The sequence below is a fragment of the Echinops telfairi genome, unplaced genomic scaffold (assembly GCF_000313985.2).
Source record: "Echinops telfairi isolate 266 unplaced genomic scaffold, ASM31398v2 ScPeMD7_70;HRSCAF=299, whole genome shotgun sequence".
Taxonomy (NCBI): Eukaryota; Metazoa; Chordata; class Mammalia; order Afrosoricida; family Tenrecidae; genus Echinops; species Echinops telfairi.
In genome coordinates, this window is record NW_022103968.1 from 72,823,314 (window position 1) to 72,837,885 (window position 14,572).

At 46.3% G+C, this 14,572-nt stretch overlaps 1 protein-coding gene across 1 annotated transcript in view; it reads left to right on the top strand.

The window, feature by feature from the left end:
• Positions 1 to 1,646: 1,646 nt before the first annotated feature.
• SGSM1 (small G protein signaling modulator 1) overlaps positions 1,647 to 14,572 on the top strand; it is an 84,805-nt gene continuing 71,879 nt past the window's right edge. Inside the window, exons 1-3 of the mRNA XM_004701208.4 lie at positions 1,647 to 1,663; positions 7,116 to 7,228; positions 14,348 to 14,510. Of these exons, the coding sequence (XP_004701265.2) occupies positions 1,647 to 1,663; positions 7,116 to 7,228; positions 14,348 to 14,510 (293 nt within the window). The remainder of the gene's footprint in view (positions 1,664 to 7,115; positions 7,229 to 14,347; positions 14,511 to 14,572) is intronic.

Below are 14,572 nucleotides of genomic sequence, written 5' to 3' on the forward strand. Positions count from 1 at the left end.
TCAATCCACTGACGAAGAACAAATTAAAATATACCAAGCAAGAAAAACTTGTGTTTTCCAGTCTAGCCTGTTGGGGCACCATGCCCTGGGAGACTCATCCTTGATGAGGGAAACTGTCAGCATGCATAGAGTCAGAGCCTCTGACTCATAGCCCCGGTGTTCACTATACACCGCAGAGAGCAGGGGAAACACTCACAAGATCATGATTGGTGGCAGGTGGCACTATAGCCTGGAAAGGCCTGTAATTGGGATCCATACATCATTGTGAGTTAAGGAGGGTGACAGGATTGTTCCTGGGAATTTGACTGGCTGGCTGCATGATGGTTGGGGTATGATTCATGATCATGAATCTCTGAGTCACAGCTACCAGGACCCCAACTCCCATCAAAAATCAGACAATGTGTCTGATTGGCCACTATTGGTAGATGCCCTGGAAACTTCCCAGTTCTATGTGTAAACAGCATTCTTCATCCTAATTAGTCTACTTTCAACCACACTCCTCCTGAAGGCAAGCTGCCCCCGTCACCCAACCCAAACCCACTGCCAGCTGGCCGATTCTGACTCACCGCCACCTGATAGTTAACACAGGCACCAAACCAAGCACTCAAGTTCACTGTCATGGAGTGGATTCTGACTCACAGCAACTATTTAGGACACGGTAGAGCTGCCCCTGTGGGTTTCTGAGACTAACTCTTAACAGGGGTTGAAATCCTCTTTCTTCCTTCAAGAGGCTGGTGATTCCAAACTGCTAACCTTACGGTTAACAGCCCAACTTGTAATCCACTATGCCGCCAGGGCTCCTCCCTCAGAGCTGGTTTAATGGCCAGCAGGTGTTGGGGAGGTATCATAAAGAACTCAAGCGAGAGCTCAACTTACATGAACACTTATACACCCCCACACCAGTAGACCACAGTCTTCCACAAACCAGGTGCTTCAGAATTGAAATGCTAGTAGATTTGTTGGGAGGTGCAGGAAGCCCACATTTTCCTTCTAGGTCTCCCTGCTGGACACTGCCCTCGCTGCTGAGGAGGACACAGGCCACCTCACAGGAACAGGAGGATGTTGGCAGGAAGACCAAATCTTGCTGAACATGAGGAGGGGTGCTGGCCACTGTGAGGAGCTGGGTCCTGGCTGTGCTTGTGTGCTCAGCATGTTTGCACTGACCTCGGGAGCTGTACCCAGCTGTGGACCACCTGGACAGCCAGCTAGATCGATACTTGGGACAGGAGAAGTCTCCTTGCCTGGAACTGCCAAGCATATCTGCCTAGTTGAGCCCAACAATCTTGAGTAGGGGTTAACCAGCTACAGCCTGAGGGCTCCATCAGCCTGAGCCCCACTATGTGATGTTTGCAAATAAAACTACTGGAACACGGCATGTCCATTCCTCTGTGTAGCCTCTATGGTACCTTTCCCACAACAAAGCAGAGATGTGTCGTCACAGCCCAAACCATCTGGTGCACAAAATAAAAACTCTTTATGGGAAAACTTTGCCCAACCCCATCTCACAAGAATCCAGAGGGATTGATGAGTTGAATGGACGCAGTGGCTGCAACAGTGGGCTCCAAGGTAGCAAGGATTGTGAAGATGGCGCTGGATGGGGCAGTGTTTCACGTTGTGCACAGGGTCGCTGTGAGTCCAAAGCCACTATGGCAGCTAACAACAGGTTAGGTCCAGTGTGGAGCTGCTGCAGGCTGGGCGGAGTGCTGAGACCAGGAGCTGTCCACAGGGCTGGTGCTGATGGGGCAGAGCAAGTGGCCAGAGATGTGCTGAGCTCTGGCTTTGTCCTTGGAAGGAGAGGTAGGAGGGGCCTGCTTTCAAACCAGTGTATCGGCTGGGTCTGACAGGTCAAGGAGCAGTGGGGCAGGCAGCAGGGGTCAGTGGAGCTGGGGGAGGGATGACCCCAGGAACCAGCTTTCTTCGCCACTACATCAGATTCCTGGTGAGATGGAGCTGGATTAAGTGTAGAGGCACTGACTGCAAAGTTGGTGGTTCAAACCCACTGGCCACTCCAAGGGTGAAAGATGAGGCTATCTGCTCTCATAAGGATTTGCAGTCTGAGAAGCCCTAAGGAGCCATTTTTCTCCACCCTATGTGGTTGTTGTGAGTCAAAATCACCTTGACAGCAGTGGGTTTTGTTGTTTGGTAAATAGCCATAAGAAGGCTATTTGAATAGCCATAATGAAATAGCCAGGTGGCACAATGACTATGCTCTTAGCTGCTAATCAAAAGGTGGGCAGTTCGAATCCACCAGCTGCTCTGTTGGAGAAGAAAGTTGAGGCCGTCTGCTTCCATAAAGATTGATAATCTCAAGTCAGCCCTCGACACAAGGGTCTGTCAAAAAGAGAACAAAAAGAAAAAAAATATTAAAAAAAGAAAGAAAAAGAAAAAGATTGATAATCTTAGAAACCCTAAGGAACAGTTCTCTGTCCTACGAAGTCACTTTGAGTTGGCACTGATTTGAAGTCTGTGTGTTTGCGGGGTTAGGGGGTGTAGAGCCAGAACAGGCCTTTGAAATCATCTCATCTGACCTTACTCCCAAGGGAAGGAACCAAGGTTCAGAGAGGGAAGGGGATTTGCTGAAGTCCCAGAGTGGCTGATAGCAGAGTGGGGTGGGTCCTGCATCCAGGAGGCCAGTCAGGAGTATTAACTGCATGAGTAGGCATGACTGTCCTTCAGAGCCATGTCCTCTGTGCCTGGCATGTCAGAGTATTTCACTCCAGTCACGAGTGTATAAAACAGGAAACACAAAGCAATACAATCACAATGTAGAAAAGTTGCACTAACGCACACAAAGCAACAAGCAAAACAACTATTAGAGATTTCATAATATTGCTATAACTGCTTGTTTAGTGTTTCTTTATACTTTTCATAGTTTAGAATGTTATCGGAGCATGTTTAAGTACTGTCAAAGAGCCAGAGTTGATGTTTGCAATATACTGCCCCCTTAAGGCAACTGTGTTTACACCTTCCATAAAATCCAAGCACAATGTGTTCATGTTTTGTTTCTACCTGTATAATATTGCACACAGCTAGTAAATGGTGAATCTGTTTGCCGCTAAGATTTTCTTTTACCCGGTTTCTTTAGCTCTAATGGGCTTTGTTCATGCAAAGTGATTGGTAGCCATTCATTTTTCATAAACGACAATTGTGGTTTCACTCTTGGCCAGATGTACGGAAGAGTGAGAAGTGAGACGGGACTACAGATCGGTCCATGTTGAAGAAGTCACTGTATGGGTCGCATTATCTACTGAAAACCTCTTCTTGTTTTCTCATAACAGTGGTCTCCTACAATGTCTACCCTTGTGGGATTGACTAACTTTCCTCAGCACAACGTCCTCCACATCCATCCATGTCATCAGGTGGTTCACAGTGCCATCATTATTCTTTGTGATACGTAGTACGCCGTTGTGTGTACGGATCACAGTTTATTTCTGCATTCTCCCACCGATGGGCATCTCCATGGCGTCTATCTGTTTGCCGTTGTGAGTAGTGCTGTGACATACATGAGTGTGTATAAATCTGTGTGTTCTGTGTCTTACTTCTGTAAGGCATGTACCAAGTAGTCATGTTGCAGTTCTATCCCTAGTTGTTTGAGGATACACCATACCACTTTCCAGGGTGATGGGACTATTTTATAGTCCCACCGGCAGTGGGTAAGGGTTTCCATCTCACACCACCTGCAGCATTTGTTAGTTTCTGCTTTTTTGAACTCTCCTATCCGTGCTGAGGCAAGGTGGTGTCTTTTAAAAATGGATAGTGATCATGAGCATTTCTTCATATCTTTGTTGGCCACCTCAATGTCTTCTTTGAGAAACCATCTATTCATGTCCTATTTTTAAAATTGGGGTGTTCTTTTCAAGGTGTTGAAATTTTCTTTAAGTTTTGGAGACTAGTTCCTTGTCTGTTATGTCATTGCCAACATTTTTTCCCCAGTCTCTTTGTGCGTTTTGTTTTGTTTTTGTTTTGCTGTTTTGGTAACCTCTTTTGATGTACATAAGTATCTATTGTTTTACTTACATTGTGGATTATATTGATTGCTTTTCTAATGTTGAACCATTCTTGCATATCTGGGTGATTCCCATTTGGTTATGATTTTGTTTTGTTTTTTAATGTTTTGTTTGGGATTCTGTTGGGCTAGGATTTTGTTGAGAATTGTTTCATCTATGTTCATAAGAATATTGGTCTGTAATGTTTTATTTTGCTAGCATCTTTGCTGGTTTTGAAGTCAGGCATTTGTAACCTATTTTTTATATTTTGGAATTGTCTTCCTGTCAAGCTCTTCCCTGAATGTTTGGTAGAATTCTCTGGTGAAGCTGTCTGGTCCTGGACCTTTTTTAAAAAAAGTATTATTATTTTTAATCATTTTATTGGGGCTCGGACAACTCTTATCACAATCCATACATACTTCCATTGTATGTCAAGCACATTTGTACATTCGTTACCCTCATCATTCTCAAACATTCGCTTTCTACTTGAGCCTTGGTATCAACTCCTCATTTTTTCCCCTTCCTAAAAGTATTATTTTTATTGTTGTGTGTTTCTTAATAATTTGATCTACTTCTTTTGTCTTGGGTCTGTTCAGTTTTTCTACTTGTATCTGTGTTAGGTTAGGTAGGTAGCTTGCTTCTAGAAATTTGTCCATTTTCCCTAGTTTCTCAAATTTGTTAGAGTAAAATCCTTCTTGGTATTATGTTGGCAGTTGCCCGATTAGTGTTTTTATTCATGATATTTGCATCTTCTCGCTCTTTCCCTCTGTTAGGTTTGTCATTTGTAATTTTGTTAATCCGTTGTTGATTCTCGCTATTGTTTTTCTGCTCTTGGATTCATTTGTTTCTGTTGTAATCTTTATAACTTCTGGTGGCTGAGGGATTATTGTGCTGTTCTTGTTCTGGTTATAGGAGATATTGGATTGAGTTGTTGATTTTTATTCTTTCTCCTTTTTTGATGTGTATGTTTATTGCTATAATTTGCCCCCTGAGTACCACTGCTTTAGTTGTAGCCCATTGCATTTTCATTCTTATTTCATCTTTATTCGAGAATTTTAAAATTCATTCTTTATTTCTTCATTTACCCAGTAGTTTTAAAGCAGTGTTTATTCAACTTCCACATATATTATTTTTTTCTTTGATATTCCTGTTGTTGATTTCCAGGTTTTTAATGTTGTGATTTGAGAAGTTGAATTGTATTATCTTGATTTAAAAAAAAAAATGCTTCCTTTGTGACCGGACATATGGTCTATTATGGAACATGTTCCATGAATGCTGGGGGAGAATATACTGTATATACCATGTACAAGCCAAGTTTTTTCAGCACATTTTTAATGCAGTTTTTGTGGTAAAATTAGGTGCCTCGGCTGATATTCGGGTTGGCCTATACTCGAGAATATATGATATATTGTGTTACTGTTGGGTGAAATGTTCTGTATATGTCTGAAAGGTCAAGTTGATTAGTTGTGTCTAATTCTTCTGTGTCTTTTAAATTTTCTTCCTCAAGAGTGATGTATTGAAATCCCCTGCTACAGTTAGTGTTGTCAGTTTCTCACTTAATATTTGTAGAGATTTGATTGATATATTTTGAAGATCTTTCATGGGTACATAGATATTTATTATGGTGGTGTCTTCTTGTTCAGTTGTCCTTGTGGTCATTATGTAATGCACTTCTTTGTTGCTGATGGTGGATTTTGCCTTGAAGTCTATTTTATCCAAGATTAATATTGCCACTCCTGCTTTTTTATTGTCATTAGCTTGATATGTATTTTCCATTCTTTGAATTTTAGTCTTATTTTTGTTTTTGAGTCTAAGGTGTGTTTCCTGTTACACACAGCATATTAATGGGTCCAGTTTTCTTATCCATTCTGCTACTACTCTGCCTCTTAATGGGTACATTCAATCCATTTACATTCAGCATCCTTTTTGATAAGTATGAACTTAACCCTCTCATTTTGGTGTGTGACTTTGTGTGTGTGTGTGTTAGTAGTGGTAGTCGTGGTGGTGGGTTTTTCTCGTAATTTGTTTTTCTTGCCTTCTTGTTTTCTTTACTGTTGTTTTCCTGTCTACTAGGTCTATATGAGGCATCCTGATGGTATAGGGGTTACGTGATGAGCTGCTAACCACAAGGTCAGAAGTTTGAAACCCGCAGCAGCTCTGCAGGAGAAAGATGAGACTCTCTGCTCCCATAACGAGCTACGGTCTCAGAAACCCACAGGGGCAGCTCTGACCTGCCCTCCGGGTCTCCATGAGTTGCAATTGACTCAAAGGCAGTGAAGTTTTGTTTTATTTTGTTTTTGAGATCTTTCTGATTTAACTTTTTTTACATTTTGTTGAGGTTTATTTGCTTTCTGTGAAGTTGTTTTGTTTATTCACTTCAACCCAAGTCTAAAACAGTCTGTTCTCTCATAAAATCGACCCAATTTCCTCTTTGTTCAGATGCTTTGTATCTAGATCCATACGGTTTTCATTGGCTGATTTTCGCAAATTGATTGCCAGGCCTGTCTTCCTAGTCTGGCGTAGTCTAGACTCTCCCCCTTGAAACTTGTCTGCCATGGGTGACCTGGCTGGTATTTGGAATCCTGGTGGCATAACTCCCAGCATCACAGCCACGTGTAACTGATAGGTGTCTGGGGGCTGGACCAGCAGAGAAGAGACCAGTAAGTAATGGAGGATGTTGCTAGAGGGGCAGCCTCAGAGAACACAGTTGGGACGTTTGGTGTGACACAAGCGAGGAGAAGCCCTCCATGGCCAAGAACTTGACAGGAGAATCACATGGAGTGGCAAGCCTGCGGCTAGGACATGCTTCAGACCTGCAAAAGATGCAGCTGTGGCAGTGTGGCCAGACAGCAGTTATCAAACCCATCTTCCCCGCCACCTCTGCAGTGGCATCTATTCGGGCTCACAGTGACCCTGTAGGACAGAGGAGAGCCTGCCAGTCTCTTCAGGAGGCCGACTGCCTCAAGTTTCTTCTGAGTTGCTGCTGCTGGGTTCAAACTGCATGCCTTCCAGTTATCAGCCTGATGCTGACTCCACTTCTTCCCCTGGACTCCGAAAACCACCAGAGACCACCCTGCAAAGGGTGTCAAAGTCATTTTCTCAGGTGTCTGCTCCCGCCTCCTGGGCCAGGCTGGGATGCCCCTCTCCCACCTTCTCTGTCTTGCAGGTAAAGCAGATCATGGAAGAGGCCGTCACGCGAAAGTTTGTCCATGAAGACAGCAGCCACACCATCTCCTTCTGTGGTGAGCTGGGCTCCCGGGGAACGGGGAGCCAAGGAAGGTGTGCTGCCACGAGCAGAGTGCGCTTCTCAGCAGGCGCTCTCGAGCCGTCTTTGCTCTGGAACCCGTTGCTTTGTGATCCTGCTGGGACCGCTGAATCCCCAGAGGGTCATCTTTGAAAACTATGTAGTGGAAATTCAAAATGACTTCGCCATCCCCATGAAGGAGCCTTAAGCACTCAACTGCTGACCCAAAGGTTGGTGGTTCAAACTCAGCCTGAGGTGCTGCAGAGGAAAGGCCTGGCTCTGCTCTCAAGGGCCCAGCCTTGGAGACCCTGTGGAGCACAGTGTCAGCCTGCACACGTGGGGTCACCCTCAGTCAGGTGCAGTTCCATGGCAACTCGTCTGAAGCAGACCCATGGAGAGGCACCCCCGGGTCATACCTGGCCTTGTTGTAGGAGGCCTGGTGGTGCTGTGGGTTAGGCATGTGACTGCTAACCTCAGATTGACCATTTAGACCCATCAGCTGCTCTCAGGGAGAAGGATGAGGTCCTCTGCTCCTCAGGATTGACATCCTAGGGAACTCTTGCTGGCAGTGGGCTTGGCGGTTTTGTTTTGTTTTTAAGGTGGTTGTACATCGAGGGAACAGATGGAGGGAGACTTTGTAAAAAGAGGGACCAGGTCCAGCTTTCCCAGCAACGGAGACAGGCCCCGGGCTCAGTACATAACTGATCCCTCTGGTCGGCTCTTCTCCAAAGGTCCATCAGGCAGCACCCTCATCTCTGTGGAGCAGAGGCCAGTGCATTATGTGTGTGTCTGCAGGTGGGAGTGGCTGCTTCCTCTTCCCCTGAGACTAGAGTATGTCCACATGAGGACACGCTTCCCTCCCTCGACCTTGGTGCTGCCCAGAGCTCTGAGCTAGGGGACGGCCTGACTGTCAGCCTCGGCCAGATGGCTAGGGATGCCACCATGTGGGCCTTCAGCACACTCCGACCTTGGTAGCCACTGATTTCAGCTCACCTTCTTTGCCGCCAGGCGAACTGGGGACCAGATCCCAGCACTGCCACTTCCTCCCCAGATGCCTTTGGGCAAGATTTTGTCATAAATGGGAGCATTGTCCTGAGGTGCCATCTGATGGGGTCCATCTCTTAGCAACCCTACATGCCACGGGAAGCAGTATCACCCCATCCTGTGCCAACCTCACAATCCATGTTCTGTGTGAGCCCATGATTGCAGCCATGCTGTCAGTCCATCTCATTGAGAGGCTTTGTCTTTTGCTGTGGGATGAGCTTATGTAAATACAAATGGTCCCCAACTTGCCACATGTGTGAGTTATGGCAAGGCGCGTTTTTGATTGCTGTGAGTTTTGTTGTTTGATTTTTGCACTTTTCGCTCTTAGTAAAGGCTCTCTGGAGTTGCTGCTGGTTTGGCATTGGGCTGAAAACCAGAAGATTAGCAGTTTAATCCCACCAGCTACTATCAATAGAACGAGGAGACTTTGTCGTCATGCAAAGAGTGACAGTCTGGGGAGCCCAGAGGAACCCCGTGTCCTGCAGGGTTGCTGTGCCAGCATGGGCTCGGTGGCAGTGGCGTGTTCTCTTGGGGCACTGTGAGGAATGTTATCACATACAGCACTGCAGAGTGGGATTTGTTGGTGTGATCGTCCTCAGAGGTTTACATGAAGATAGTTGGTGTCCTGACTCCCTGTCTGAACACTGTAGGCTGTGAGAACTTAGAAAACAAAGCAAAACAAGAGGTGTTCGATTTCAATTGTCAGAACAGTACCCCAGTGTCATCTTGGCTCCCCAGCATGTCATGATTTTACTAGCAGGAACTGCCTGTTGTTGTCAGATGCCTTTAAGGCCACCTCTAAGTCATGGGGACCCCTGCACTCAAAACTCAGAATAACCAAGCTCACTGCCACTGAGTCGACTCTGACCCATCCCACCCTGTAGGACAGGGCAGAACTGCCCCGTGGGCTTCTGAGACTGTCACTTGCTCTCACTCTTTTAAAAAAAGTTTATGGGCACTTCACCCACATGTCATACAGTTCAGTGAGCCACTCATATCAAGGAGAGTTGTACAATTGTCACCATATTCAATTCTAGAACATTTTCTCTTCCTTGTACTCATTGTTATTTATGTAATTATTTTTTCTAATTGTGACAAAAATATACACAACAAAACGTTCTCCAATTCTACAACTTCTACCTGTATAATTTAGTGCCACTGATTACACTCTTCCTGTTGTACAAATATAATTGATATAATTTTCCAGATTATCATTCCACCACTATGGACATAAACTCACTCTTTCCTAAGCAACAGCTCTTTTCTGCTTTACCCATGGTAACCATTGGTGACGTTTGGTTTCTTTTTTCTTTTGAGTAGTTTTCTTGGTATAATATTCACATATCATACACTTCCATGGTTAAATCACTTTTAAGATGAGTTGTATACACATCATCACAATCAGTTCTAGTCCTCCCTCCACCCCCCCATATTCACTGTTTGCTCCCCAAATCCTCTCACTGTCCGCACTGCCCACCCCCCTCCCCCCACATCCCTGTTAAACCCTCGCATCAGGTGTTGTCTCTATGCATCTGCTCCTTCTGTGCTTCACAGACCGGGAAGCCCAGCAGACACAATAAAAAACGAAACCAAAATAAAATGGCAAGAAGAAAATAATCATATAAAGATAAAAATACAAATACAGAGTAAGAAAGGAAAGGCCACCATCAATATTTTAAAAACATCAACAATTTTTCCAGTGACCCAGAACTGAAGACACTGTTGCTATGAGGAGTCTATGTGAGTACCCAGACTTCTTTGTGTGGGCTTAGTTGGCTCCTCACTTAGATGGCTGCTTATTTGAATACAAGCCTTTAAGACCCCAGACACTATTCCAACTGATAGCCAGGCACCATCTGCTTTCTTCACCACACTTTGCTGAGTATCCTTACCTTCAATGGTCACTTCTTGAAGGTGAGTGTCAAGCAGGGCTGTGTTATCAGAACTAACTGTTCTGGGATTGGAGTTAGAGTTAAGTGGGAGCCCAGAATCCATCTGCTTGTTCACAGGTTATGAATGACTCTGGTTTACTTTGGCGATCGTATTATGACAAAGATAAAATCCCACAAGACGAACAACAAAACAAAAGGCAGAAAAAGAAAAAAGAAAAACATTGTCAGTCACCCCCTTGTGGTACAAGGCGATTGCATGATACCATCAGCAGTTTTCCCAGTGACACAGAACTCAAGACACTGTTGATACGAGGAGTCTATGCGAGAGCCCAGATTGTAACTTTTCAGGGAGTAGAAAGCCTCATCTTTCTGGTGAGGATCAGCTGGGGCTCTTGAACTGCTGACCTGGTAGTTAACAGCCCAATGAATAACCACTCTGCCATAGCAACCCTGGTTCGATTTCTGAGGCTTTCGATATTTATCTGAGCAGAAAGCCTTATCTTTATCCTATGGAGTGGTTGGTGGTTTCAAACTACTTACCTTCTGGTTAGCAGCCCACCATGCAATCCATTATGCCACCAGGGTTCCTTTGTTAATAGGGAGAGGAAAGGATTCTGTTATAATACGTTTCTAGCTTTGTTCAAAGTTTATGGGTGGGACCATTGGATGATGTTCAATGCAGTCCCATGAATGGTCCCATGGGAAGAAGAGGAAGCTCCCAGAAAGACTGACTGCCTCAGAATCCCGTGGGAGCAGTTCTGCCCTGCCCGGTAGAGTCCTGAATTGACCTGATGGCAGTGAATTTGGTTTGGGTTTCATTTGTATGATCAATACACTGTTAACTGAAAGGTTGGAGGTTTGAGTCGGCCCAGAGGCACATTGGAAGAAAGGCCTGGTGATCTGCTTCTGAGATGTCACAGTCATGGACAGTTCATGGACACAACCATGATCACCCATGCTTACTGTGCCATTCTGACGCACAAGGGTTTTTCATGAGTCCGAATCAAATCAATTGCTTTTTAAAAGACACTACTTAAAGTTTCTTTTGTCACTTGTTCCTTAGAGGCCCTTGTCAAGCAGCTAAACAATGCCCATGCCACCCGAATAGATTATTCACTTGTTAGGTGCCACTGAGTTGGTCCCGGCTGTGGTGACCCTTTGCATAACAGTTCCGTGCCATCCTCACAATTGGCCTGAGCCCATCGCTGCAGCCACAGTGTCAGTCAATCTCCGGGAAGGCTGTCCTCGTTTTTGCCATCCCTTTCCTTTCGCAAGCACGATGTCTTTCCAGTGCCGGGTTTCACCGGACAATATGTCCAAAGTGTGTAAGACGAAGTCTTGTCCTCCTTTCCTCTAAGAAGCACTCTGGCCATACTTCTTCCAAGAAATCTCAGTTTGTCCTTTCAGCAGTTAGGCAGTTACATCATCTCCTGTCAACTTGAGTGAAAGGGTGGAGGCTAGCCTGTCAATCAGGCCATAGCCAGTGAAGCTGCTGTGTGGGTCTGGCCTTCTCCTGAGGATTCTGGGAACTCCCGTCTTCCTCCCTGGAGGCGGGACACACTCTCCCTGGGGGACATTCCTGTTGACAAGGCAGATGCAGCTACTCTGATGGAGCCAGAGCCCTGGAGCTGGAGGAGCCACAGGGAGACCAACACCAGTGCTGACATGCTTCCACTGCCACTGGATCCATAAGACTTTGCACCCACAGTCCTGTGATCTTCCTACACTCAGCATCATTGCATGTGTTGTGTGAGTCTGAAGAGGAATTTATAGACTGGTATTGGACAGATGGGCTAACATCAGACTTATGGACTTGATCTGGATTGGGCTGGGATGTTTTCTTAATATTAAATTACTCTTTGACATAAAACTCTCTCATACACATATGAGTCTCCCTGGATTTTGTTTCTCTAGTCTACCCAGACTAACACAGCAGTCCATGGTACTTCCAATATTCTTCAGCACTATAATTCAAAAGCATTGATTCTTCTTTGGTCTTTCTTACTCAATATCCAACTTTTGAATGCATATGAGGCAATGGAGACTTCCATGGCTTGGGTCAGGCGCATCTTAGTCATCATGGTCCAGTTGTGGGGTGTTTGTCTTCTGTCCATTGAGTTGTAATCCACACTCAAGGCTGCAATCCCCATCTTCATCAACAAGTGCTTCAAGTCCTCCTCACTTTCAGCAAGCAAGGTTGTATCATCTGCATATCGTAGTTTGTTAATAAGCCTTCCCTCAATCCTGATGTCATGTTCTTTTTTTTTTTTATGTTCTTCATATAAATCGACTCCTCTGATGATTTGCTCAGCATACAGATTGAACAAGTGTGGTGAGAGGATATAACTCTGACGCACACCTTTCCTGATTTTACGCCATGCAGTATTCCCTTGTTCTGTTCACACACTTGCCTCTTGATTCAAGTTCTGCAGGAGCACCATGAAGTGTTCTGGAATTCCCATTCTTCCCAAGGTTATTCATAGTTTATTACGGTCCGCACAGTCAAATGCCTTGGCAGAGTCAATAAAACACATCTTTCTGGTATTCTCTGCCTTCAGTTAAATCCCATCTGACATCAGCAATGATATCCCTTGTTCTTAGTCCTCTTTTGAATCCAGCCTGAACCTCTGACAGCTCCCTGCTGCAACCTTTGTTGGATGATCTTCAGCAAAATGGCCATGAACTTAAATCAGTATAAACCGAGAGAAAGGACACTGCCTACAATGGGAAGTTTAGCTAGTTACGAGATGAAGCAGTCTGCTCCCCGAAAGACAGACAGCCTTGGAAGTCCTCGGGAGCATTTCTGCCCTGGCCTTGGCCTTGGGCAGTGGGCAGTGGGTCTTGGATGAGGCCTGCGAGGCAGTCTGTGGGCCTTTGTTCCAATCTGTGCCCTCAGAGTCCTGCTTTGCTCCTCTGTGGCCATGAGGAGGGCTCACCTTGTGGGCTCTGTTGTGAGAATTAGATAAGGTGACACTTAGCTGTGGCCTGTCTAAGCAGGTCAAAAGTTGGCTCACCGACCATGTAGAAAGTCTTTAGGCTACTTTTGCTAGAAACGTTGGTTAGGCTCCCAGTGTGTACTGGGAGTAGCCCTGGTGGCACAGTGGTAAAACCATCTGTTGCGCATCTGAAAGTCAGCAGTTTGAATCCATCAGCTGCTCTGGGGGAGAAAAAGCCTGGCCATTCGTTGACAGGAAGCCGATAGCCCTCTGCGTGTAGGGTCGCTATCCCTTAGAACGGACACAAAGGCACAGAACCCAACAGCACGATGGCCTTCTCCGGGGACGCGCCTCTCCTGAGAACATGCCTAACGCACGGGAGCTGAAGGCTCCATCCTCGCTTCTAAGGAGATCGATTTGCTCTTCTGGAAGGCCATGATACTTTCTGTCTTTCTACCCTCAGAAGTGGACTGCCCATTCCTTCTTCCCAGTCAGGAAGTTCTGCAGAAACCGGCCCACTCTGGGTGACCCTGCTCGCATTTGAAACGCCGGGGGCCGAGCTTCCAGCTTCCCAGCCACACAAAAGCTAGCACAGCCACCCACTGACAGACAAGGGAGTGGGGGAATTGACCCTTCCAAACTCACTGCCATTGAGGATCCCAACTCATAGGGACCCTAGAGAACAGGGCAGCACTGCCCCTGTGGGTTTCTGAGACTGTCACTCTGTACAGGAGTAGAAAGCCCCATCTTTCTCTCTTGGAGAAAGTCTGATGGTTTAGAACCGCTGATCTTGAGATTAGCAGCCCAACTCGTAACCCACTCCACCGCCAGTGTTCCTGGTTTTGACCCTTGGACAGTAATAATTTAAAATATCATAAAGCTCTATGTGTACTTTCTGAGTGGTGAATTTCTTCCCATTCATCCTCAGTGTTTCCACTGGCCCCATTTTACAGATAAGGAAACTGAGGCACAGAGAGGGGCCATCATGACACGGATGCTGCAGGGGGTTGGTGGTGTGAGCATATGAACAGAGCATGGTTCCACTCCGGGTCTCTTGCCCCACACTGAGGGTGTGGAGGGAGAAACATGCAATTCTCTCCCATGATACTGTTGTCCGGATATTTTGTGAGCCTTGGGGTCCAGGTGCTCTCAGACACCCTCCCCTGTCTGACCACAGCCCTGAGTTGGGCTGGGTGCTGGGGAGGGTGGCCCTGGCTGGGCCCGCTGACGACCGTGTCCCCTCAGCGGCCGTGGAGGCGTGCATTCTGCATGGGCTGCGGCGGCGGGCAGCCGGCTTCCTGCGGAGCAACAAGATTGCAGCTCTCTTCATGAAGGTGGGCAAGAGCTTCCCACCGGCCGAGGAGCTCAGCCGCAAGGTCCAGGACCTGGAGCAGCTCATGGAGAGCACGTGAGTTCTCTCTGGGCCAGGGATCGGGGCCTAGGCTCCGGGGATGGGTGGGTGGTGGGTGG